General features: G+C 46.5%; 12 protein-coding genes across 12 annotated transcripts; 6 read left to right on the plus strand and 6 right to left on the minus strand.

The window, feature by feature from the left end:
* Positions 1–575: 575 nt before the first annotated feature.
* On the minus strand, positions 576–2066 carry FPSE_07354 (uncharacterized protein; the record flags this gene model as incomplete). Its single annotated transcript, XM_009260472.1, has 4 exons — positions 576–766; positions 814–861; positions 918–1838; positions 1889–2066. The coding sequence occupies 4 exons, from the start codon at positions 2064–2066 to the stop codon at positions 576–578; spliced, it is 1338 nt and encodes a 445-aa protein (XP_009258747.1).
* A 568-nt stretch (positions 2067–2634) lies between these two features.
* FPSE_07353 (uncharacterized protein) lies at positions 2635–2904 on the minus strand (the record flags this gene model as incomplete). Its single annotated transcript, XM_009260471.1, has 1 exon — positions 2635–2904. One exon carries the CDS (start codon positions 2902–2904, stop codon positions 2635–2637), a length of 270 nt encoding a protein of 89 aa, XP_009258746.1.
* Positions 2905–3254: 350 nt separating this feature from the next.
* FPSE_07352 (uncharacterized protein) lies at positions 3255–7139 on the minus strand (the record flags this gene model as incomplete). Its single annotated transcript, XM_009260470.1, has 2 exons — positions 3255–3292; positions 3770–7139. 2 exons carry the CDS (start codon positions 7137–7139, stop codon positions 3255–3257), a joined length of 3408 nt encoding a protein of 1135 aa, XP_009258745.1.
* A 939-nt stretch (positions 7140–8078) lies between these two features.
* On the plus strand, positions 8079–8603 carry FPSE_07351 (uncharacterized protein; the record flags this gene model as incomplete). Its single annotated transcript, XM_009260469.1, has 1 exon — positions 8079–8603. The coding sequence occupies one exon, from the start codon at positions 8079–8081 to the stop codon at positions 8601–8603; it is 525 nt and encodes a 174-aa protein (XP_009258744.1).
* Positions 8604–11784: 3181 nt separating this feature from the next.
* Positions 11785–12101, plus strand: FPSE_07350 (uncharacterized protein; the record flags this gene model as incomplete). Its single annotated transcript, XM_009260468.1, has 2 exons — positions 11785–12003; positions 12054–12101. The coding sequence occupies 2 exons, from the start codon at positions 11785–11787 to the stop codon at positions 12099–12101; spliced, it is 267 nt and encodes an 88-aa protein (XP_009258743.1).
* Positions 12102–12752: 651 nt separating this feature from the next.
* FPSE_07349 (uncharacterized protein) lies at positions 12753–14769 on the minus strand (the record flags this gene model as incomplete). The annotated part of the gene is made up of 2 exons (XM_009260467.1): positions 12753–14546; positions 14605–14769. The coding sequence occupies 2 exons, from the start codon at positions 14767–14769 to the stop codon at positions 12753–12755; spliced, it is 1959 nt and encodes a 652-aa protein (XP_009258742.1).
* A 633-nt stretch (positions 14770–15402) lies between these two features.
* On the plus strand, positions 15403–16575 carry FPSE_07348 (uncharacterized protein; the record flags this gene model as incomplete). The annotated part of the gene is made up of 1 exon (XM_009260466.1): positions 15403–16575. The coding sequence occupies one exon, from the start codon at positions 15403–15405 to the stop codon at positions 16573–16575; it is 1173 nt and encodes a 390-aa protein (XP_009258741.1).
* Positions 16576–17613: 1038 nt separating this feature from the next.
* Positions 17614–19207, plus strand: FPSE_07347 (uncharacterized protein; the record flags this gene model as incomplete). The annotated part of the gene is made up of 4 exons (XM_009260465.1): positions 17614–17718; positions 17764–18158; positions 18203–18730; positions 18775–19207. The coding sequence occupies 4 exons, from the start codon at positions 17614–17616 to the stop codon at positions 19205–19207; spliced, it is 1461 nt and encodes a 486-aa protein (XP_009258740.1).
* A 526-nt stretch (positions 19208–19733) lies between these two features.
* Positions 19734–21141, plus strand: FPSE_07346 (uncharacterized protein; the record flags this gene model as incomplete). The annotated part of the gene is made up of 2 exons (XM_009260464.1): positions 19734–20965; positions 21018–21141. The coding sequence occupies 2 exons, from the start codon at positions 19734–19736 to the stop codon at positions 21139–21141; spliced, it is 1356 nt and encodes a 451-aa protein (XP_009258739.1).
* Positions 21142–21556: 415 nt separating this feature from the next.
* FPSE_07345 (uncharacterized protein) lies at positions 21557–22095 on the minus strand (the record flags this gene model as incomplete). The annotated part of the gene is made up of 3 exons (XM_009260463.1): positions 21557–21589; positions 21639–21865; positions 21915–22095. 3 exons carry the CDS (start codon positions 22093–22095, stop codon positions 21557–21559), a joined length of 441 nt encoding a protein of 146 aa, XP_009258738.1.
* A 463-nt stretch (positions 22096–22558) lies between these two features.
* Positions 22559–23616, plus strand: FPSE_07344 (uncharacterized protein; the record flags this gene model as incomplete). The annotated part of the gene is made up of 2 exons (XM_009260462.1): positions 22559–22860; positions 22908–23616. The coding sequence occupies 2 exons, from the start codon at positions 22559–22561 to the stop codon at positions 23614–23616; spliced, it is 1011 nt and encodes a 336-aa protein (XP_009258737.1).
* A 192-nt stretch (positions 23617–23808) lies between these two features.
* Positions 23809–25645, minus strand: FPSE_07343 (uncharacterized protein; the record flags this gene model as incomplete). The annotated part of the gene is made up of 4 exons (XM_009260461.1): positions 23809–24350; positions 24398–24992; positions 25036–25205; positions 25276–25645. 4 exons carry the CDS (start codon positions 25643–25645, stop codon positions 23809–23811), a joined length of 1677 nt encoding a protein of 558 aa, XP_009258736.1.
* Between the last annotated feature and the right edge of the window lie 330 nt (positions 25646–25975).

The following is a 25975-nucleotide window of genomic DNA, read 5'->3' on the forward strand; positions in this document are numbered from 1 at the left end:
TGAATCGCGCAAACTCAAAGTAGAGCTGAACAAGGCTGTCAAGATAACACAAGACACAGTTTCGCACTGCTACCCTGATATGGCCTCAGTACTGCCACAACATTTATGAATTATGGTTGTGACTGAGACCTCTCAAGGGGCATATCCATACCTATAGACTTGACTATATGTTGACATGTGTTTTTCGTCGTGATTGTGATTCTATCGTCGCACGTTGATCTTGACAATACACAACCCTGGTAAACTTTTATCTCGTGATTTCATTCCATTGATAATATTCCCAAATGTTTAAGCAAAATAATAATGCCACCGGCTTTATAGCTGATCGGAGGTGATGAGCTTGAAACAACGACAAATTAGAATGTGAAAACCCCAGCACGGATATCTCGGGTACCTTGATCAACCCCGGCCATAATAGCACCTTGACATTTAAGATCGCAAGTCTCCATAAGCCGTCCCCACTTGAATAGGTTCGTCATTGGAGTGTGTGTATAGGTAATTAAACAAAACTGCTCTGCCATTACATTAACCCAAAACTCACTTCTCTCCAAAGTTTCCTGCAACAAATCATCATTTTATATCTTGGTCTTGATTGAGAACCACTCGCCAATGAGAAAGGCTCTTGCAGCGACCAGACACCCTAAGCCTAGCGCAAGTATACCGGTTAAAAGTCCACTCAGTGCCTGAGTACCCATTCTCTCAACCATGGTACCACTAGCAGGAATAGATACCAGCAAAGAGAAGCTGATGAAGAAGTTAAGGGTACCTGCTAGTTGTTTAGTAAAGTCATCTTGGAAGGGAGGTTAGTCGTACCATAGTACCGTCCGTATTCTTTGGGATCGCATGTCTTGCCGACACATACTGAAACAATTAGCCGACTGATACTGATGGATCTGAACGCTGTAAATAGCTCTTACCTGGTGTGATGGAAAGGAACCCTCCAGAGCAGAATCCCCACAGGCCAGTGAAAACGTAGAGTACAACGCTTCTGTTACCAAATGGCACAAACAAAGTACCCATGAAGACAAGTGTCATTGCCATCATGAAGATCAAAACATTGCAATGACCAAACTTATCGCCAGCTATTCCAGGAATGACACGGCCAAAGGCTGAAGCTCCGCCGACAATAGAAAGCAAGGTATAGCCAGCCTCGGCTTTCAGACCAGCTTGGATTGCAAACGTAGGGAGCAAACCACCAATGCCATAGAGTACAAACTGGATGGTGAAATACATGACTGATAGCAATGAAAATGGAACAGATCGAAAAGCTGAGAAGTTGAGAACTGCCGTACCGCTTTTTTTGGTGACAGGTACAGCAGCGAGTTTGGTTAGTCGCTTATAAGGAATGAGACACAGAGTGCCGAGGATGAAGATACCGAGAATGACAAAGGCCAAAATACGTATTGACCAGCTCCATCCGACCTTGGGTAGTAGTGATCGAAGCATGATGGGGAATATGACTGTGCCGATCGACGATCCGGTGAGAGCCAGCCCAATAGCCAACCCTCTTCTTCTTGAGAAGAGTTTGGCGACGACAGTAACGCCTATAGTACCAGCAATGGCCGTCGCGAGTCCACCAAGTATCCCAAAGCACAGCATGAACTGCCAATACTCTTTACACTCAGCTAGTAGGACGAACATGACCACGATGCCGCCACCGCCTATGATGCTCACTGCGAAGGGCCCATGCTGATCAAGAACTGGCCCAACTTGAATGGCCACAAGCATGGAAACGAACATGTACATGCCGGGGATCCAACCAATCTCGCCGGCTGTGTAGTCGCTCAATTGGTTCAATTCGAGATAAGATTGGAATGTTCCAACGGATTGCATCATGCCTGGATTGTTTAGTGAGAGTGATTGGGGTGTTAAGTAATAGAGGACGTACCGAATGTGGGCATGAGAAAGAAGAAACTTCCAATGACGCAGATCCATGCTGATAGACTTGACTCTATGTCCACGTGTGTTGTGTCGTTATTATCCTCTGTTGATTGTGTTTCCATCGTCGGGGATTGTTCGTGGCCAAACCCATCCCTGGTTAGCTCGGGTGACTTTTCCGGTGACATCGTAACTAGTTGTTCTTCTTGTCATTGACAACATCAACGAATGTTTGGAAACAAAACTGATATATCTACCATCAGAATCAAACAAACATGACAATCTTGAAGATGACAAATCGAAAAGTGAAAAACCCGGTGTAGGGATCTCGGTTACGTTATCCGACCCCGGCTATAGCACCGCGACATGAATTAACCCAAAAGATCGCAAGTCTCCGCAAGCTACCCCACTTGAACAGGCTCATCGTTGAATTGAAGGTAGATCTCTGAGGATGGCTAACTGCTTTAGTTATAAAATCGTCTTGGCAATGCGGTACCGGCAACTTGTTATCCGGTTGATGGAGAATTACAATGATGGCAGAATTCGGAGTGAGATGTTAGTGGTTTATGCGTCGAAGTCTTCACTGTAAAATGCACAAGGTACAAAGGTGTGTGTTCTTAAGCTTGATTTATTTTGGGGGAATTTTATCTCTAAATAAAACCCAGAATTCTTGTTGTTTATTTTCGAGTTTCTCTTGACCGAAGCCTTGTACTTGTCCTCCAAATCTTCAATCAAAACATCCAGTGATCAAAACCTTCAGAATCTCTTGCCGGCAAACATGATGCCAATGATGAGCACCAAGACGGCGATAGTAAGCCATTCGCCCGTGTTGCGCTTGGCCTTGAGCATCTCCAAGTCGGCCTTTACTCGTTCCAGTTCGGCCTGGATATCAAGGATCTCGAGATCCTGTTCGGCGGCAAGGCGATTGATTCGCCCTTGACTCTCCAGGAGGTGCTGCGCAGTCGAGAGGGGGACGGCCTCGGGGTCGGCTGGGAACTCCCATGTGGTGATATAGTGGATAGACATTCTGTTCTGATGCAAATGTTAGTAGACGGCTTCAAGATGTAGCACGAATAGATCAGGTAGATACATACTTATATAGTTGTAGTAGTGTCTATAGTGATGGGAAGGCGGTGGGAATGTTATAATGTGTTGTTGGGATGGTTACAAGTCCGTACCATATAGATGAGGTGTTGGTATTAAAATATAAAAAATTGCAAAGAGAGACAGGATATTTATTAATGGTGTCGTGACATTGTGTAGGGATTGAATGTTGTCTTTGTTATTGTCCTTATACCGAACAATGCTCTTTGAAAAGATCAATCATAGCGATGTGGGGCAGCCTCTGTTGAGCTCATCGTCTGGATGCATCGTTGTCAGTACAATAGCCTGCTGGCAGTAACGGATCCACTGACTGTATATCATCGTACAGTAGAGATACAAAGACATTAGAAGCGCGACAGTTACCTGACATCCAGTATATAACATGAAAATTAGATATAAAAGAAGAAACTTGTAATTCTTTCCTCCTCTGGGTTGGAGGGAGTCATGTCTCTTATAGACATTTCTGGATTCCGGAACGTTCCGCAGATTGCCGCTGCCTTCGATCCTATGTGAATTTGCATCGAATAAAGCATACAAACATATAAAACAAAAAGCAAAATACAGTCAATCTAATGTGACAAAGCCTTTTGCTGCATAGATATTGGAAGAAACAGCCAAACTTGACTCAGAACGAGGCAAACAGACACTCAACCTTGGATAAAAAGTAACCATATGAGGCTCTTTGCTAGGAATTGATGACACAACTATACTCCAACATGAATATATGGAATCCAATCCGGCCACTCAACGTCATCATTGTCGTCACACGGTACAATATCTCTCATACCATCACTGCCTGCAACACCCTGATCACCTTGACTCTGGGTACTCTCATTAATCGCCATCTTTACCCGCTTTGACAAACTCCTTTCATTATCCTTCCTATCCAACCATTTATCTCGCAGCTTTCTCGCCGCATGGTGTAGCCCTTCAGCCACAGCTCTATCCGTCGTCCCATGATCCCTCAAATGCTCATAAACAAGTCTCGCAAAGTGCACACACAACGAATCCATAACAGCCCAAAGGGTGCCTATCACATGTCTAAATCCCAATAGTTGAAAAGCAGTTATCAGATGGATACCTTCATCTGTTAAATCTTCATTCTGAATTTCTCCTGTCCCGCATGCGGAGAGGTAAGTGAGAAAAGGCGATTGCCTTTGTAGATTGATATCAAGCAGATTTGAAACAGTAAGACAGTCAGCTTTATTTGCCTCCAGGCATAAGTAACTCTCTGCTGGATCATGGTCATCAGTGTAAGCATGGCCAGCGTAGTGAAATATTTCTGACTGAAGAAGTTGCGAAGTGATTGCTGCTTTGACTGGTTCTGGCTGGACAGTTTGGATCGACATTGACTCGCAAACCTGTCGGACAGCGGCTACTTCCTTTCCTGCGTTGGGTAAAAAGGAACTGCCAGACGTTGCCTCCATACCAACGAGCAGTGCTTGTTGTAGTGGTCTTGCCTCAAAAGGACGTTTACGACCACGAATAATCGACTGCACCAAGGTCTGATATGACGAGATAACTCTGTCCAATACCGTGTTTGAGCTACCATGTGCGTGCTCCCCTGCTGCATGGATGGGAAACTTTGACAAAAGTCCTGTCATAACCCACCAAACATGAGGCCATTCGCTGTCTGGAGTTTTGATGAATCCCAGGGCATCAAGCGCAGGTCTCGCAATACAATCCCATAGCCATTCAAGAGCAAGGGAGCTTCGAATTGTGCCCTCTCTGCTGTGTTTTGTCATCTCGTGACGACTGAAGCCTAGCAACGGCACCACCCGGATTTGGTGCGTCTCTATTATAATGGCGTCGCACCGGAGCATACTCGTGTTGACCACAATTATCGGGCCACTTTCAGCGGCTTGCTTAATACTGGGCTCAGTCGGAGGTAGTAGAAAGTTTTCAAATCCAGGTTGTTGACAGATCTCAGCAATGAGTTTGTCAAACTTGTCTCCAGCCTCGTGCCGCTTGTTCGAGGCCTTGTTCCACCTAGAGTCGCTTTCTTGTTGGGGCATGTCATCTCGTCCTAGTTGATTCCGTAGTGAGACGAATCTTTCTGCCATATCAGGAAACTCTTTTCTTAATGCATCGACATCAGTATGCAAATCGTCAATAGACGCCGCGAGTAGTCCACGACCTCTTTCCAGCATATCGAGGGCTACCATGGGCCCTTTACCAAGATTCAGAGCTAGAGCAGCGGCATCTGAAGAAGTACCTCCAAGCTTTTTCAAAAGCTCCTGCTTATCATTGTTTCCCAAAGATCGAAGTATCAACTGAGGTATCATGTCAATAGCCGCCACTGCAGAGTCATACGCCAGCTGCCACTTCCCCTGGCTCATGTAGATGTACGTAAGTCGTCTAGCAGCTTCTATACGACTTTTGACTGATGACTGAGTCTGCTTTACTGCTTCTTCGAATAGTTGTGTTGCTTCCCGCGTGTCGTCTTCGCTTCCGGTGACACCTTCCCGTTTTAGAAGATATAAGCCCATATTAAAAAGAGATTCAGCTCGCCGACGATGCCCAGTGCCCATTGATTCAAGCGCTCTTCTTTCGAAACCAATGGCGTCCTCCAGATCTTGCTCATCCTTCGTCTCCCCCCACCTTGCCGACATGCTTCTCGCCAATGCGTTTAGGTGTAATGAGTAGTCGACATGATCGGTCGGTGTTATTTCCAGTGTTTCCTTCTCCAGATCTATAGCAGTATCGATGTCTTTGATGGACCTGTAATGATGAAAACGATGCTTCAGTGATAAAGCCAGACTGGCAATGTACATGTGTCGATTTGCATTCCCTCTTCCGCATTTGTTGACTGTCATCTGACCAAATTCAATAGACTTTTCTAAATCGGAAGCTCTCTCAAGTCTCTCGAATCTGTTTCTGTATGATGCTGCCAGATTGTAAATAAGTCCTATCCACGACAGGGCCGTCTCTGGTGTTTGGTCCAATGCTCTCTCCCATATTCGAATTGCTTCTTCAAGGTCTCCCAACCTTCCCATTCGGTCACATCTATCAGATAGTCCGGAACCTAGGCTCGTAAGAAATAGTGGTAATTCATAATATGTCTCTGGCGTGACTTGGACTGCTTTTTGAGCAAGCTTGATAGACTCGTCTAGATCATTTATTGATCCTATCATAGAAAATCGCTCACCCATGGCATTGCCAAGGATGTGAAACGCCCTTCCCCTATCCGGATTATCTTCTGGGGCTGAAGCGAGGCTATTTTCAATGATCCGTATCGCTTCGTCGAAATCCGAGGGCGCCTTGGTCCGTATATACCGTTCCTTCAGTCGACTTGCGAGACGCAGCGATCGTCCCCATCGTGTCTCATGATCGTCAGGTAACATCTTAAGGACCTTTTGAGCGATGGTAATTGATTCGCTGAGGTCTTCAAGCGACCCTGTAATAGCCGAGCGATACTCAAGAGCATATGTCAAGTCAAATGACCGAGAAAGCCATTCAGCATCATCATCATCGTAAATCTCGGCTGTCGCCTGTCGGAGGAGCTTGACCGACTCTTCAATGTCGCTTCTATATCGTGTGAAGTGGAAAGTGTCCATTAGCAAACAGCCGAGGCGGTGTAGATATGTTTCCCTATCCAGGCCATCTTCTGGCTCTGCGGCCAGTGCATCTCTGGCGAGTTGCACGGCTTCAGCGGGGTCCATGTGCCCTCGTCGGACGTTATACTGTTCATTCAGCAATTGAGAAAGTGTAGAGAGGCATTGAGCTTTGTAGGATGCGTCGGCTGGTATGCTATAGACAGATTGTCGTACCGTATCCAAATCCTGCTCCAATTCATCAATGGATTTAGTATAGACGGTTAAATCATATAGAACGCGACCGAAATGATCGACGTATTCGTGCCTGTGTTCAAGACTCTCCGGACAATCTTGCACGACTTCTTTGGCGGCCTCAAATGACCCTCTCCCGCTACCGTCATCGTATAGAATATACGATAGAGTATCGAGATATCGCAGTCTATCGAGGTCGGTCTTAGGGGACGTTTCTACTGCTTTTCGAGCTGAGACGATGGCCTGCTCAAGAGCATCATCACACCCATTGTGATGATACAGATCCCATAGTATTAATCCAAGATCATTATAGTAACGTGGGAGGTTAGGGTCTTGATCCGACGTGACAAGTGTGGCCGTTTGAGCCATTTCTGCAGCGTCCTCCAGCGTTTGTTCTTCTCCCGATATGTCGTGGTAGTGACCGTGCAGTTCAAGAGCGAGGCTGTTCATGTACGATGCGAGAGCCAATTCTTGGTCACCAACCGGACTGCTTACCTCCGGCTCTAGCTGTTCCCCCCTCTCTAGAGCTTGTATTATAGGATCGTGCATCCTAGACCTTGATATTTGAGAGATTTAGACCAAGGTCCAGGTAAGCGACTGTAAAGTGAATGAGGATATTTTCAAATTGCTTAGTTGTAGTATACAAATAATAATAGAAAGAGGGGATTTCAGTCAGCTGCTGCAGCCTGATCAGCAACTCATACCGTCACGTGTCGATATTTCAGAGGTATCCTTACTGTCAATCATCGCAGCCTCATTTCGATGTATTTACTGTGCTTCAGTACTAATTCTTATCGATAAGAGATTAATGTGAAACCGCACGCAATTGACGGACAATTGCTACTATAGGTAGCTTACTTGGCTGGAAGAGAAATAGGACAAATCGTCTTTTCACTTACTGTACTATATTTTATCAATCATAGGTTACACCACCCTTGTTTTCTTACTGTAAAATACAGAGGTTGTTTGAAGTCTCGTTACAGTTCATCGAGTTGAGAAACCAATCTCTGTAACTAACCTAAAGTCGCCTAGTAAAATCATAGCTATTCACAGTTCCTCGCTTGAGTCTTCTAGAGCATTCTCTCAAAATATTATATCCACTTACACGCGAGGGTTACTGGTGATTTTCCTAACTAAGGAGACCCTTGGCAGATTAAGTTGGCATCGCGCCCTTAGTTGACATTGACAGAACGCCCTGCTATTGACATTGCAACAGCCGCTTTGAAACACAACAACATCGCATCTATAAAATCATACATTTCCATAGAATAGATAACTATCAATAAACATCAATCAATCAAGTTCAAAATGACATACGATAACCCTTCTACTAAACAATTCATCCTACGCACTCACCGACCTGGTGACATGGGCTACATCACACACCGCCACGCCGTCATCTACGAAAACCAATACAACTTCGACTTCCGATTCGAGTCTTTGATATCAAGAATCACAGCAGATTTTCTCGACAACTATAACCCAGACCTCGAGCGCTGCTGGATCGCCGAGAACAATGGCCAATTCCTCGGCTGTATCATGCTAGTCAGCGATAAAAAACCAAAGACAGCAAAACTTCGACTTCTCATGGTCGAAGAAACCGCACGAGGTCTCGGCGTCGGAACAGCTTTAATTCAAGCTTGCATCGACTTTGCAAACAACGCTGGGTATGAGCATATCGACCTCTGGACGCAGAGCGTGCTGGAGGGTGCTCGTCGCCTATACGCAAAGGCTGGGTTCACAATGATTGAGACCCAACCTCATAGTGACTGGGGAGTTGATTTGGTCGGAGAGTTCTGGAGTTTGACGTTGCAAAGAAAGGAGATAGTCTAAAAAGCAAGAGGCGGAGACAAGGGGTTTTGTCTCTTGTCTCAGTCGAAGAACATGGATTTTGAATATGGGGCGGGAATAGAGTTTTGCTGTGCCGCTAAAGAGAAGAAAAAAAGGGTAACATTTCTCACCAATCGTATCATTCTTTTTCGACTAATTAGTAATATGACAAGTCCCCGTATCATTTAACATGGCCTCGTTGTTAGGCCTAGAACCATCGCGTGTGAACACGAGTCAGGATCAGCAGAGACTGGACTCACTGGAGTCTGTAGGGCTACAAGGGGTTCAGCTGATGGAGACGTCGGGCAGGGGAACGCGAGGGTGCGGAAGGGGAAGCGGCCCGCGCGGTGAAATTGGTTAAGCTCTGTTGCAATGATCGGCAGTCCCATAGAATAGAGAGAATCATATCATCTGATCGGTCTATCCACTTCGGATCCGTAGTGGGACGTGCAGTTGTTTCGTGATGGGAGCATAGGGTAAGTTTATGTTTCTTTGAATTATTCTTGAAATAAGTTATCGTAATTAGATAGCGTAGATGTGTAATTCTCAGGAATATCTAGGTCTTTGAAACAGTAGAGTGAGTTTATATTTTTGTATTTAATTTTCTATTTTCCTGTGATAAAGAAATGTTGTCCTTTGTAGAATTTTCTCAACTTGAGAAATTCTCTAGCGACGACCCGGAGCAGTAAATTGACCAGTCATATTTTCATTTTAGTTCCTGCATCCGTGCCTCTCCAACACTCGACCTTTATCCAAACTTGGACTTTCCACCTCGCCAGATTTGCTTGTTGCTTGGGCACGAGACCTCTTTCATTACAACATGTTGCATAATCAGGATTCATCCCGAGTTATTGACAATTACCGCCATTCAAGGTTAATCACAGAAAAGCAAGATTATCCTCACAAACGACGAAGCTGAAAGCATCACACCCAACAATGATAGAAAACATGCTCACCATCGCGTAAACCTGCTGTATTACCAGTTCATTACACCGACCTACATCCTCTCTGTCTCGAGGTCGCATAAGTGCAAGCCACATGTCCTCACCGTTGAAGATCATCATCAGTGGCTTCAACTCCCATCATGCCAACTCACAAAATCCTAACGCCTCTTAACAAAATGCTAGTTATAATACACAAGAAAACGCAGATCACTTTTCGATAGACAGTTTTGATATCAGTCTAGTTACCAAGCCTATCTCTTTTATTCTTCCGGTAAAGATCTTCGGGAATATTTCCAATAGTGTAAAACAAAAGTGGCTTGCATCTGACTGCCGGGTTCACTATTGGACGCCTTTTGTCTCAACGTATTAGAGGCTGGGGAAACACTGCACCAACATTGGCGGACCTATTGGTTAAGGACGTGGTCCAATGATTTATGACAGAAAATATAATCGTTATTGATGACAAGCGGAAGCTCCGTGGAGAGACGGAGAGCTGCTTTCAATTAAAGAAGGTGATTTCGCAGATCAGGACTCGCTACTTGCAGGGTTCTGAGACATTGTTTCTTTTTCTCCGTTTAGTGAAGGACTCACCCAGGAACGGTGATGATTGTCAACGTATGTACTTGTCAAAAGAAAATAAGCGCTACTATTGGGTTTAGTCTTGTCTCTCATGTATGTCTTGGCCGTTGGGCTACTATGCTAGATGGAGCACTACTCGCGGTACACGTTCAACTTGGCTATCCACTTTGGCCCAGAACTTTTTCAGTTTTTAAATTGCAAGGGACTTTGCGCGCCAGTAATTTACTAAACACGAAAAGGTAAAGCCAGGGTTAAGCGCAACGGCAATTGCGACGTCTCGTCTTTGTCGGTCAGGGTTTGCTTTCAATGCGCAGCAGCACACTTCACTTGGCATCTCTTGGTCAACAGTTTTCGTAAAGATGCAGTCAGCAAGCAATCATCGATCATAAATTACAACGTTGATCGTCCCAAAATCAAGGACTTGAGATTTCCGGTACTACCTAGGGCACCAATGATCTCCCATAGCCGCACCCAGCTTCGGACCATCGGCATTGCAGATGCTGCCATCTACTGCCGATCCCTTTTACAAATAAACGTCCCACAGCGGCAACTAAAACTGGGATGTTGCAAAGCCAGGAACGAGTCGAACAAACAAGTGGATCTTCGTATTGAGAAAGCATAACTTGGATTGACAGTAACCTTGTTGCTCCACGATAATGCGGACAGTGCTCCGTAATAGAAACAAACGTCGAATGGGAACCACCTGCAAGTCACGGGCAACAGGTCGTTGACGACGTGGCTAGACAATGGTGACCCCTGTGTCGCACAGGCGTAGTCCACTACACACGAAAGGACATTCAACGTCTATATTACTGAACGATAACGTATGCTGTGCAATTTCCCAGCTGCTGTGCGAGGCTTACAGCTGTCACATATCAAGTTATTTCTGAGGCCTGAGACGACAAGGTCTCTCCCAAGAGCCTCATGTAATTCAATGCAGTTAAGCGCGTCAAGAAACAGGAAAAAAATGAGGCTTGATGACGATATTCCCTATCAACCTCGGAGTAAATCTCCCGAAAGAAACACAATTCTCGCCAGGGCTCTGTTTTGAGGCTCAACCCCACATTACGGGCGTTTATTCAAGTATCGGCTCTAACGGGCGTTTATCGTGCCCGCATCGTATGAACAAAGGCCATGGAGTTCTCCGTGTGCAAAAATTTAAGATTTAACTAACTATCTTAGTTACTGTTTTTTTTTTTTATAGTAGACTCGCAAATGATACCGTTGCGCCAAAGTATAAACGTAAACCCTGCTAGGAAATAAATGGAGATGGTAATATGATCCGAGCTTAATGTCATGGGGGGTTTCCCGTGCCCGAATCTGCCGTGTGGTAGATCATGAGCAGGGGGAAGGGCCCGGAAGAGGTACGAGGCGAGGCGTGCATCTCCACCAGGTGCATTGATCCCAGGCGCAGTTGAACGTTGTTGACGATCGTGACCTTGACCTTTTTGGTTGAGGAAACATGAATGAGAAAACAAGGCTGGTTCAAAGGTATGTTTTGGTGAGAGCTTCTCAGGTATAAAGACCCGACCATCCTCCCTCTCAAACTCATATTCCTCACCACCAACAATCAACTCCATCTTCCAACAACAACATCCTCCAACACTTTCAACACTTTTCCACTCTCTCAATACCAACTTCTTTCAACTCCATCATTCAAAATGCAGTTCTCTACTCTCACCACTGTCTTCGCCCTGGCCGCCGCTGCCATCGCTGCTCCCGCCGACATTGAGGCTCGCACCGGTCACGATAACAACAACGCCGTCTGCTCTGCCCAGAACAAGCAGGTCTGCTGTACCGGACTCCTCAACTGCCCTATCCAGGTTCTCGGCAGCAACTGCAATGGCAACTCTTACTGCTGCAAGACTGACGCCCCTGTTGTAAGTTTTACTCACACACTCTTCAAACGATTAGTTTCTAACTTTCTCAGGGCGCTCTCATCAACGTTGCTCTCCTCAACTGTGTCAAGCTCCTCTAGAGGACCAGTTGCATTAGCAGCTCGAAAGCTCTCTCTGAGTGCTAGGATGTGCAGGATGGATGGATTAGTTGGATAATGGGAACATGGTGTGGAGGATACTGACGGGGAAGGCCTCTGCTAGCTACTCCGTGTCAATTGGGTGTTCACTTCTACTATAATTAGGCTCGACTTATATACTATTATTTCTGAACGATGGGTCTCGTGAAGTTGCACTTGAAGTACTTGGTGAATATGTTGCGATTATCTGACATCTGCACACATTTCCCCTGCATATGCTTGTCTTGTCTCTCTTTTATCTGATAAGACAGCCACCAATAGTTCGTCCCTTTCAAGCTAAAACAATTCTCGGCAATTCAAGTCTTTATTGTTTGGGTCCCAAGCGCCGGATGTCTCGGCCTTAAACTTGAGCCATCCCTGCTCGTGCATTACATGCATTGAGAGTGGTGTTAAACTTCTGTACTAGTGGTGATCAGACACAATGCCCCCTAAGCCTCAGGGCACAAAAACAAATGACAAAAATTATGGTGTAAATAGCATAAAATGAATTATTAATTTAGTCTCTTAGATCTCAAGCGACCAACATTTCTGGTAAGTCAACTCTGTGAGATCCAGACACCCTCTAGTGCTGCGCCCTGAGGAACCTTGATCTCACTACAAGAGTAAGTGCCCATTCTGATAACTAGTCAAATCATAACCATGCTCAAACAAATCATTCCAGGCCGTGTCAATGCTCGGCGTGGGATACTCCGGTCTAACCGGATTTTGACTCTTGACACCGAACCACGACATAAACTCTGTATCAATATCCGCCTCGGCATATGAACTGTTGTCAAAAACAGCCAACGTGGCATTTCCCAGCCTCCGAATAATCTGCATGCTTCGCTCACCGACTGTCTTGCCGTGAGATATCTTGGACAAGAGTCTCACACATGTCTCAATATTAGACTCGACCACCTCCCGAGTCAATTCGTGGCGGACGATGGAGCTCGCACGGATAGAATACAACATCGTGACAGCTGCCAAAAACAAAGAATCCAGCGCCACAAAAGTGTAGATGATCTTGTTCTTGGCGTACAACGCGTTGTAGCAACTAATCAAACTGATCGATGAATCAGCGCAAAGCCGAATGGCATCGGCGCTGCTCACGGGTGAAGCGTGTGACGGACGGTGAAGATTAATAACCGCTTGGTGGTACGCAATCTGAAACCATTCAGGCGTCTGATACATTGACAGCGGAGCGAGATATCTAGGAGCGGACAGAAGCCATGCGTTGAGACGAGTGTAGTGCTGCTGGCGGATGGCGTCGAGGTTGGTGCTCTCCAAATTTGCACCGCCAGCTGAATGGAGAGCTGAATAAATGCCTCCGTTGATTTGGCGAAGTTCCACGATGTGGCGAAAGGCTGACATGTCTCGGACATCCGGGAGGATATTGGGAATAGCGCGATCTGGCGGGCCGGCGAGCTGTTCATCTGAGAGAATCAAAGGGAGGGGGATGGTTATGTCTGCGTCTTGGATTCCGAGTGGTCGACCGAGAGATATGGATACGCTTCGATCCATGGTGTACAGACTCCAGAATAGTCTCTTTCGCATTTCTGCGTCCAAAAGAGATTTCTGCGACAGACTCTCGTCTCTGTGCATCTCGATGCCAACTGCAAGCCTCAAAGCCATACCAACGGTGTACCACAGATTGACAGACTGTGGTTCATTGCTTCCGAACAGACAAAGCAGAGAAAGACATCGTATGCAATCAATGTCTTCAGCTGCCAGAACAGAATCTAGATCTCTCACCGCGGCTTCAAAAAAGTGCTCGTGAGAAACAGGCGCGTCAGAACTGATGCGGGCTTTTTCGGAAGCTCCTATGGCGAGGACCATGTGTACTTCAAACGCAGATAGCCTGTTTCGTATTTGTCCGTTACAGTAAGGGATGTAGTGCTGTTCCATAAAGGTCGGTCGATGAATGACGGGATACTGGGGCCATCTGCGGTCGAAAAACACGTCTATCAGTCCGATTCCATCGCGATGGAGGTTGAAAGTGTTTGACGTGGGAGTCGGAGGCGTGTCGCTAGCGGAGAGACCATTCCACAGCTGCCAAGGACCACTCCTGAAACCAGTCTCGGAGGTTCCATTAGCATTCGCTCCTCGAAAGGTAGGAAGAAGCATTCGTCCGACATAGCCTCTTTCGAGACTCGCCACTGATCCGTCAGGTTCTGGTCGTTGGATAGGGCGCAATTGCATGCTGTCTTGAGATAGCGCTTCTGAGGGAAGTCTTGATTGCATTGTCAAGCGTGTCTGCAGTTGATTGACGCGATCCTTCAGACGCTCTACTTGGCCTCGCAGATGGTCACACTCACATTCCCTGTCTTGTCTGACAGAGAGACGATCTGAAGGTACACAGGAGACATTGGCAGCAGCGCAAGATCCGCAAACAGGGTGTATACCGTCGCACTGCACAGTATGTTAGCTGTTGTTCACCCTGGCACAGCGTTGATGCAGAGACAGGTACCTTTTGTTTTCTGCGGCGACATCTTTGACAGGCGGCGGATACTCTCTTTAGCCCATGACGCGGCGATTTAATTCTGTCGACGACGATGCTGTCTTTGTCTGAATGTGTATCATATCCTGTGGTCTCAAAGATGCCGGGCAGTTCCCCATTGTCTGCAGCGGACATTTTGTAAATTGATGATTGTGAGTAGGTTAGGTAGTGAATTGAGGGAGTCAATTGGCAAACAATTCATGCCCGCGCTAGTGGGTACAGTAGCGCAGAAGCTACTACGGGAATGCTAGGGTACAGATATAAACAGTCCAACGAGTCTGGTCTAAATGGTCGAAGAGTGATCTACTAATTTCGTCTCTTATTCTACGCGATGAACTAATGATCCACTATCGATAAGCCCAACAATCTCCGATCTAATGCCGGCGATACCGGATCCTACCAGGCGGGCTGCATAAAAACCGAAACTGATTTATTTGTCGACATAAATGCTAGATCACTCTTAGTGATTATGTAGCCTAAGAGTGGTCTACTAGTTTCGTCTGGATTACTTTAAGTCACTGTTATTTTGCTACCCACCTGCCTAAGTACCTAGGTACTTGACCAACACTTTAGGGTAAGAAAATAAGGTAACAATTTCGTGTCATGCTTCCCAAGGTATTGTATTGTGAGAGTGATGAGAATCAATTGATTGGAGACCCTAATTGAGGGATTGAAGACAAGAAAGAGATGTATGTGATCACGTGATTGTACATACTTCACGCAGCACGAGGCACTTCAACTTCACTGCTTCAACATCAACAAAAAAAGATGGAACCACCCGCAGCCCCATCGGGGCTCCAAAACCGACAGTCTTCGCAAGAGATCTTCGACAATTCATCCCTATCTTCTGCTAAGCGCCGGTTCGACCAAATTGTCAACCACTTTGGAAGCGAAGGCGAAGGCGAAGGTTTTAGACCAGGTCGCGACACGTATGACCGCGTCAAACTCGTCAGCTTAACGTATGAGCACTCAGCGAATGAAAAGTCCAAGGAGAGACTTTTAGCTTCCTTCTTTGCGTTTGCAGGACTACCAATAACATCGGACGAAGATGAAGATGAAGACATCGACTTTGACGACCCCAACCGTAGAGATGAACTCCGAGCTTCCCTCGACAATTTCGCGGATTACCTTGTTGATAACTTTTTTCTGCCACTCAAAGCATCAACCAAAAAAACACCTCAACCTTCACCAGCGTCTCCTTCAGCCGTTATGAGTACGCAAGCACATGGATTCGCAGGGAGTCTAGAGCGAATCGCCAATCTAAGAGGGGCCTGTCTTATACGAGACCGCTATCGGTGTGTCGTATCAAACAAATATGACCACGCTGAGGCCTTGAAACGATTCGATTCGGAACGACATGGCCAAGGTGAGGCATGTGACCAAGATGGCCAGCCTCTAGCAGGGCAACGATTTGATCGCCTCGAGGTGGCACACATCTTGCCGCATTCATTAACACAACTTGACTCTGGCGGAGAAATCGTGAGAGACTCTGGGACCATCTCGCTAGCGATACTTGATATGTTGGACGACGGAGCTGCCGATCTGATCGAGGGTATCCTGATCGACAGTCCTGGGAATGCGTTAACGCTGACTTCAGCACTGCATATATACTTTCGCGATTTGAACATATTTTTCAAGCCTGAGGGTACAGTTCCGCACAGGTACCATGTTGGGACTTTTCTTCCCCCAGGGTTCACAGATGATGTTCCTGTTACTCGGACTTTTTCTCTCACTGAAGACAACATCGATCCTCCATCACCGCGACTGCTGGCAATTCACTGCGCTATCGGTCACATCCTGCACCACTCTTGGGCGGGTGGTTATATCGATCACATTCTGACGGATGCGGAGGAATATGGGATTCGACATGATGGAAGTACTGAGCTACATCGCCTAGTAGGACATCGTCTAAACAACTGGGCTGGTATTCAAACCCTGTAATGTGTTGCTCCCATGAATTTTACAGTAATGATGCCGATCGTCCCGAGTCACGCATTTGAGTACGGTGGAAGGTAGCTGGGCAGCAGAAACGTTAGCCTCCTAAGTCTTAGGGTACAGAAATAAACCACCTAAGAAGCCTGGTCTAAATAACAAAAGATTACCTTTTATATTTTCGTCTCTTATGTTTCCAGCGGCCATAGGTTCTGATACCCGGGATGAAGGGTATACGCTGTAATTCCTTGGGAAAACAAAACTGACCAATAGCGGATGTTCCCATATCAACAGGGGCCTTCATTAGTGCTCATCAGCTATCAGTAACCACTGTGCCAGAATCTTCAGCGCTATCCCTACCCCGCAAACTGAACCCCTAGAAGCTTAGTCTCGGAAGCAGAGGAACTTATCAACTGCCATTCCCCATCGGAAATTCCATCGGAACCCATCTCGCCTTATCTCGACTTTCCTCTCCCTCAACCACATACCGACTCACGCTACAATGCCACGTCCAATCGTCCCAGCGCATCAACGACAAAGAGCAGCAGAGGCATGCAATCTCTGCCGCGAAACGAAAAAGCGATGTAGTGGCTCTGCACCTTGTACTCAATGCGTGAGGCGAGGGCTGGAGTCGCAGTGTTTTATCACGTATGCACCACGAGGATCAAGAACCAGAGCAAGGGCAGAGAGAGCTGCTGCTGTTAATTCAGTCACGAGTACGGGTCGGACAAGTTCAGTATCGAACCAGAGCGTGCAGCAAAACCTGGAGACCGAAGAAAATTACAGACCGCTTTCACCATCTCATTCACAACAGGAGGATGACAGGGATAGTCAGGCTGATGCGTCGTCTGCTACGAATCCACGGATGCTTTTAAATTCACGTGGTGAGAGAGGTAAGATTCTCATATCATTTAATTGGTAATTGCTCATCAACTATCAGTCTACATTGGGGGTGCTGCATCGATATCATTTCTGCAAATTGTTCGCAATCTCGTATCTCAACAAATCGGACCCTCAGCATTTTCTCACAATGAAAAGAGCGATACCATGCTAGAAATTGAATCACCAACTGCTACGACACACGATCATGAAATCAATGCAGATCTAAGTCTTGCCCAAAAGACACAATACCTACACTCTTATTACGCAGTGGTATGTCAACCAATGAATCCTCATCAACACCACTAACACCATCAGACCGAAGCATTAATCCACATCTTTGACACGCCCGAACTCGAAGCACATCTTTTAAGCCCCCCGGATTCACCCTCGTATCTAATATCACCTCTCAAACAAGCCTCTTTTGATCTAGTCATAGCAATTGGTGCACAATGTGAATCACTCTCCAGCTCCCGGACAATAGGCCAAGCCTACTTCCGGAAAGCCCGCAGTCAAGCTTTTATAGGATTTCTCGAAGATCCAGACCTTGACATGGTCCGTACCTTCGTTCTCATGGCATTTTACATGCTCGGCGAGTGTCGAAGGAATGCAGCGTTTATGTACCTCGGTGTAGCTGCAAAAGCGGCTCTTGCGCTTGGGTTGCATAGTCGGGAATCATATGGCCAGAAGCCAGACGCGGCAGATCAAGCAAAGTAAGTAAATATGGGACCATTTAAAAGATAAAGCTGACGGTCAGACTACGTGTTTGGATGAGTGTATGCATCCTTGATAAACTCGTCAACTCTCTTCTCGGCCGCCCATCCGCTTCAGCCCAGATCCGATCGGATAGCAAACTCGACGACGTCGGTCAACCAGGAGACCGGATAACCGAATGCTTAATGGCTGCAAACAAGGTATCATCCATAATTAACGACATAACCGATACGCTATACGATCAAAAGAAAGTTACAATCCCAATAGTGGAACAGTTCCTCCAGGATATCGAGCGCTGGAAACGAGACCTTCCTGCATCGGTGAAGATACCCACAGAAGCATCTGGACAGCATGGGACGATTGCAAAGGTGCATGTTTCATGTTTGTACTATTTGGCTGTTATGTTGGTTTCAAGACCGTTTTTGATATCGACTCTTACAGCAAAACCTCTTGCCAAGGGAGCACATTCACAGTTGGCGGCTGCTTGTCTTGATGCTGCTATGTATTTGTCACAAACATGCGTTGAGGCACTAGACGCTGGTTTGCTACAGGGGAATATGTGTATCATGAAGTAGGTGCCCTCCCTTATTCTGTTGTTCTCACTAACTAGTATAGGGCTCTTGTATTTGGCGCTGGACTAATCCTAGGCCTCGAAATATTCGCAAAGTATCCTGTTGAATCAGACATCAATACCGCATTCCAGGGTGCAAAACAAGTTCTGAAGCACTTGTCGACTCAAAGTCCCCAAGCAGCGCACTACCTCGACATTCTCACGACCCTCTCAGGTGCCATTGACAAGCGTCGCTCGTCGGAATCATCCACTGGTAGAAGTCGCTACGTGTCAAAGCTCTTCAGCTTGGATGCACCTACTAGTTCTCAAGATGAAAACATGTTGGATGATATGTTTTCGTTTACGGATGTTCAAGCTGGAGTGGCCGATGATGCGATGCAGGATTGGGTCTTTCAAGAGCCGGAGAGTGGTGATTTTAGTTTGGATTGGGAGAGTTTGAACGTTTCCTTGTGGGATACCTATCCATTTCTATCATGATAATTTAGCGAAGTAATAAAATTGTATTATCAATTCGACATTCTCATCGACGACAGCTATCATAATTCACTGCCGTGTTCTAAATCGTGCATGTCTACTCGCGTCTCCATACCAGTCCCTGTCACCGCTCTGTAATCTACATAACCCACTGTAATTTCACAAGATCAGCGACTCTACCGCTGTAAGCCACTAATTCTGTCTGTGGTGCATTACCCGACGCCAGCGGATATCGCACTACATCCGCAAAAGTGCACATCCGTTATCTCTTCCAACCTTTACTTCCGAAGTTCCGTCACTCAACAGCCGCAAGCGGTTGAAGATATTGATAGTGGTTGCGAGGCGGATATGAACTAGATGGCTGATAATTATACTTAGATAACAATCAATCGTGGGAAGCTAAATAGTGATGGTTGCTCAGCTCGAGATATCAATTCATCATCAATCAATCAACTCATTAATACATTTCACCACTTGATCAAGTCTTCCAACACAACCTCTATATTTATTTAACTTACACAACTTCACCATGATCAAGGACACACCCCCAATGCCCAACTGGAAGCACCTCTCAGTAGCAGTTGTCGGAGGTGGCATCGGCGGCATGTCCGTCGCCATCGCTCTCCGCCGCGCTGGCCACTCAGTCACAATTTACGAACGCTCCGACTTTGCAGGTGAAGTCGGTGCATCTGTATCTTGCGCCGCAAACGGAACTCGCTGGCTGCACGAGTGGGACGTTGACGTCGCAAAGGGTGATCCCGTCGTTCTCAAGAAGCTCATCAACCGCGACTGGAAGACCGGCGAGCCCGTCAGTGTCTATGATTTGGACGACTATGAGAAGCGTTGGGGTTTTGTTTACAACATGTTTCATCGTCAGTATATGCATGCTATGCTCAAGGATACTGCTATGGGCGAGGACGGAGAGGGTGAGCCTGTGAAGCTTCTTGTTAAGCACAAGTGCACTTCTATCGATATTCCCAACGGAACTATTACTTTCGATAACGGCCTTTCCGTCAAGCATGACTTGATTATTGGTGCTGATGGTATCGGTTCCGTTGTTCGAGGAATCTTGGGTATTCACCCCGAGAAGAAGCCTTCTGACCAGAGCTGTCTTCACTGCAACGTCACCACCGAAGAGGCTGTCAAGGCTGGTCTCGTTGATTACTCTCAGAACAGCGCTCTCGAGTACTGGGGCGGCCAAGAAGGCAAGTGGGATAAGATTGTCTTGTCCCCTTGCAACGGCGGCAAGCTTCTCTCATACTACTGCTTCTTCCCCCGCGAACAGGGCGATTACACCACACAAGCATGGGGCTCCGACAGTCTTCCCGTCGAGGATCTCCTACAACCCTACCCCCAACTGGACAGCCAAGTTCTGGGCCATCTCGCTATCGGAAAGGAGATTCAGCCTTGGAGACTCTGGGTTCACCAGCCTTATCCTTATATCCACAAGGGCAACGTCTGTCTCTTGGGTGATGCCGGTCATCCCATGATGCCTCATCAGTCTCAAGGTGCATGCATGGCCATTGAAGATGCCGCCGCTCTTGGAATCCTCTTCAGCAAGCGATACTTTAACGGCGACATTGCCCAGTCTCTTTCAGTCTATGAAAAGGTCCGTCTACCACGTGCTACACGTGTTCAGGCTGCTGCTGCCAAGGCTGCATACAACATCAACGAGAGAATTGGATTCTCGGTGAACAAGGATGTTTCCACATACAAGGTTGAGAATGAGAAGGAGGTTTTGACGATCGAGGAGATGAACACGTAAGTTTTTACCGTTCCTACTATGAGAGAAGGCTTTGACTAACTTTTGCAGATATGATATGTATAAGGATATCGAGGAGAAGCTGGCCAAGGCGAAGGGTGACAAGTACGATGGGTTCGTCAATGGCTTGCCTGTGGGATTGGTGCTGCCTAACGGTGTTACTATTGGGGCTTAAAATAGGGTTTATTATTTGATTTGGCGTGATATCCGTTTGCTGTTTTTAATACAAGAATGTTCAAAGTTTAAGATACTCAAGGTTTCCCTTGTTTTGTTGTCGATTTATGGTTTTGATCTAATTAACCTACAGGCCCTTGTCGCCTATCTCGTGATATACATCAACCATCTAATTGAAGTTGTATTAATGCGGGATGACATAGTCATAGTACTATGCAGTTGCTATTTTCACAAGAAACTACTATTAATACATTATAGAAAGTATATCAAGTTAAATCGATAACTATCTTAGAGAATATTTATTTGTTATCAACCTTCTAAATAGATAGTTCAAATATCCAGGTTTATTGAGACAGGAGACACTGTTCATGATTTACTTGAAGAGGTCTATTTTATGATATATCTAGGTCTTGTCTCTACTTTTTGTAAGCTGCCGCAGCACCAGTATCCTGCAAAGTTAGCATTGTCTCATCAGAACGGCTCCATCTGTAAACTCACCAGATAAACCTGATAAAACTTGAGCCGATACTTTCCGTCGTTAGCCTTTTCAAGCTCCATCCTCCCCGCCCACTCAATCTCTGCCGAAGCGCCATTCTTCAGCTCCAAAGCCACTGTTCCATTCAGCATGACCTTGTCTGAGCCCGCGCCGAAAGAGAACACCTTATCGAGGGTGTGCTTGCGAGATGAGACAGCATCCCACATTCCCTCTCTGAGAGTTGTAATTTCTACACAGATTAGTACTTGACGGATGCACCGGAGACGGTAAATAATTACCTGCGTGACCTGATGCTTTCTTCGAAGCGACTACGAATGTCGCTTCGGGCGTAAACATGTCGACATACTTTGCGGTCTCGCCGGGAGTGTCGGATACACTAAAGAAGGATTGAATGAATTGGATGATGTGCGGTTGAACCGACTCATCCGAGGGAGATTGAATTGAGTATTGCTGTTCCATATTGTTGATATCTGTATGTGTTTGTTGATGCAAATTCTGATAGATTGAGATCCATCATGTTGTCAATTCTGTTGTTCTTGACATCCAACCCTGCTTCCGACTTCCGATACTAACTTCGGATGTCGACAGGGAGCGGGAGGCTGGACATTCCGTCGCGCTACGGTACGTTCCTGTTAACAGTATCCACAGTGCTGCAATGCCGATCTTACCCCAGATTAGAACATCGGCCCTCGGGGATCTTTGCATGATTCAGGGCGTTGGTGCTTTATCCGCCAGGTAACTTTGCGGGGGTGCATTACCCGGAGATAACTTAGTAACTATTACCAATAGACGGCTTGTGATATAGGCATATGTAGTTGTTGAATAGGAATATATAGATATCGTCTTATTCCTCATCCAAATCAACAACTCCCATCTCATCAACACATAACATATAACACTTACACTTCAACTACCACCCAAGATGTACGGAAAAGTAGCTCTCGAAGAAGCCTTTAACCTCCCTCGATTCGAGGAGAAGATTCGATGGTGGGCTGGTCTCTTTGCTGTCGACCCTGATAAGCACACCAAGGAGATGGTCGATATCACAAACCAGCGCATCAAGTACATGGACGAGCATGGTGTTGGATACACACTTCTCTCATACACTGCTCCTGGTGTTCAAGATATCTGGGACCCCAAGGAGGCTCAGGCTCTAGCAGTCGAGGTCAACGATTATGTCGCGGGGGCTATCAAGCCTCACCCTGATCGATTCGGTGCCATGGCGTAAGTTTACTTTTCATTATTTCAAGAGTAATTACTAATTGAAACAGTACTTTGTCTATGCACGACCCCCAAGAGGCTGCTGATGAGCTGCGGAGAGTGGTTACCAAGTACGGCTTCAAGGGTGCCCTTGTCAACGACACCCAAAGAGCTGGTGAAGATGGCGATGATATGATCTTCTACGACGGCCCAGAGTGGGATGTCTTCTGGTCAACAGTCACAGACCTCGACGTCCCATTTTATCTTCACCCCCGAAACCCCACAGGCTCTATCCACGAGAAGCTCTGGGCCAAGCGAAGCTGGCTCATCGGACCCCCTCTGAGCTTTGCCCAAGGTGTCAGCCTCCACGCCCTGGGAATGGTCACAAACGGTGTTTTCGACCGACACCCCAAGCTTCAAATTATTCTCGGTCACTTGGGAGAGCACATCCCCTTTGATATGTGGCGAATCAACCATTGGTTCGAGGACGTCAAGAAGCCACTTGGTCTGTCATGCAAGTTGACTATCCGGGAGTACTTTGCTCGCAACCTTTGGATTACCACCAGTGGACACTTTTCTACATCAACACTTCAGTTCTGTCTGGGCGAAGTTGGTGCGGATCGAATTCTGTTCTCGATTGATTATCCTTTCGAGTCTTTCAGTGATGCTTGTACATGGTATGATGGCTTGGCGATTAATGATGTTGATAAGAGAAAGATTGGAAAAGATAATGCGAAGAAGCTGTTTAAGCTTCCCCAGTTTTACCAGAGCGAGGATTAGACACGATAGCTTTTAGATAAAAATGTTTTAGTTTATGCAAGTTCATTGACAGCGGGAAACGAGACATGATGTGAATAGTGAAATTGTTACTTCTTGGTATGAATGGAATATCTAATCGCTTCGTATATTCTAAGAAACAAAACCCAACTCCGTCTTGCATCAGGAACTATCAAAAGCTCTCTCAATCCATTTTCATGACCTCTCATCTCTGGTCTCCATCATGTCATTCGGCAACAGAGCCGTAGTGATCACACAGCCCAACATAACACCACCAGCCAGATAAAGAACGCTATTGATATCTCCCTGACCACCATCGCCAGTAGTTCGACCGTATAAATGCTGAGCGATCAACGGACTGACGATACCAAACAGCCTTCCCCAGAATCCTGCAAGACCACAGGCAGTGCCTCGGATTGGAGCAGGAAAGGCTTCGGGTGTCCATCCATACAGCACAGCGTTGAACATGGATTGGAAGAAGTACTCCATGGTGAATAGTCCTTCATTCTTGGCTCGCGTGTCCACTGTCGAAAACAAGATGATGGAGATGCCCATTAGAGCAGAGGACAAGACCATTGTCCATTTGCGGCCGAAAGCAGGGACGCGATACAAGGTTGCACCGACAAGAACTCCTACAATACCTGGGGCGTAGGTATAGATGTAGGCGGCGTATGTTGACTTGAGACTGACAGATACAGCACCGTTCTTGAGTGCGAGAATGCTCGGAAGATAGAAGCCTACAGAGTTAGTTGATAATTGTCTTGGGATGTGTAAATTGACTTACCAGCAACAGTGAAACCCCAGTAGTCCATGATATAAGTCAGCCACACGAGGATAGTCAACCGAGTCATCTTTGCTGAAGAAAACAACATCTTGTATCGATATAGCTCCAGCTTAGCCTTCTTGGACCACTTCAAGTTGAGCTGTTTCTTGCCAGCTCCAAGTGCAGGAGTGGCACTATCACCACTCCCGACAGAGCTCTCATCACTCTGAAGCGACTCAAACATCTCAACAGTAATACCACACTCCTTCTTGTTAATCTCAGCCATGTGCCTCAAGGTGTTGATAGCTTCTTCGTCGCGACCACGGTAGACGAGATACTTTGGTGTCTCGCGGAAGTTGAAAACAAAGAAGCGAAGGATAAAGATGAGTAGAGTAATTCCGCCAATCGTGAACAAGAGGTACCTCCAGCCCATGTTATCGCCGCGGGAACAACATCTCTCGCCTCCTGACGCATTGTTGCAGGATATGAGCGCGTCTGGTTCAGAGAAGTTGGGAGAACAGGCGTAGACGGGGATGAAGCCAAAAGCGATGGCGCTGCAGATGACGACTCCAATGGGCTGAAAGACGGATAGACAAGCGAGGAGGAATCGTTTGTTCTAGAATTGTTAGCGGAGAATTATAATCGAGACGATGGCATACCTGAGGAATGAACTCGAGAGTGATGGTGGTGTCTATAGGGATGTTTCCACCAACACCAAACCCGACAAAGGCAGTCAGGACCAAAAAGGTATTATAATTATTCGACGCGCCAAGGCAAATTCCAAAGATGGAAGAGAATAAACACGTCAGGTTAAATGCCCAACGGCGACCTGGGAGTGTCAGCAGAGGTTCATACCCAAGTAATAGCAATCTTCAGGTAGAGGACCGATGTTTTCATACCAATAATATCCGCCAGAAATCCCCAAACGAAAGCACCAGCTGTGAGTCCAGCATTAAAACTCGTCGAGATATTTCCAGACTCGTTATCCCCGAATCCCATCTCCTGCTTCAGAGGACCTAACACAAGACCAAAGGCCTGTGCCCAGAGGAGATCCAGAAGGTATCCGAAGCCGCACAGGGACCAGATGTACCATTGGTACTTGCCCATGCCCTGACGGTCGATCTCGCGGTTGATGAGGACGCATTTCTTCTCGTAGAGGGTTAGACCTTCGAGGCCATTGAGGAAGTTACTGCGACGGCTGTACGGGCCTGCATTCTCGAGTTCTTCGTTTGGAACGATGTCGTCTGCGAATTTAGTCGATTCCGACATGGTAACGGTTTGTGTGAAAGGTGGTTGTGTAACGGTAGCAATGGAATGTCGAGACGCGGGGGATCAGCTCAACTAGGGTCATAATTAAACCCCGATCTGCAATCTTTCAACACAATCGGAGAGACAGTCTAATCGAATCATTTAAGAGGCAACGAAAATGGTTGATGTCATGGGCTACTGGTTCGGGGTGTACGACATAGTTTGGTAAGGGTGTGATTGGTGCGGAGCATGTTGCGCGAGACATCCATGTCAGACAACGAATGCACCTTTATCTTTTGGTCGGGAATAGAGATCACGGGGGGAGCGGGAGGTTTGTTTGTGGTTGTTTTC

The sequence above is a fragment of the Fusarium pseudograminearum genome, chromosome 4, assembly GCF_000303195.2.
Source record: "Fusarium pseudograminearum CS3096 chromosome 4, whole genome shotgun sequence".
NCBI lineage: Eukaryota > Fungi > Ascomycota > Sordariomycetes > Hypocreales > Nectriaceae > Fusarium > Fusarium pseudograminearum.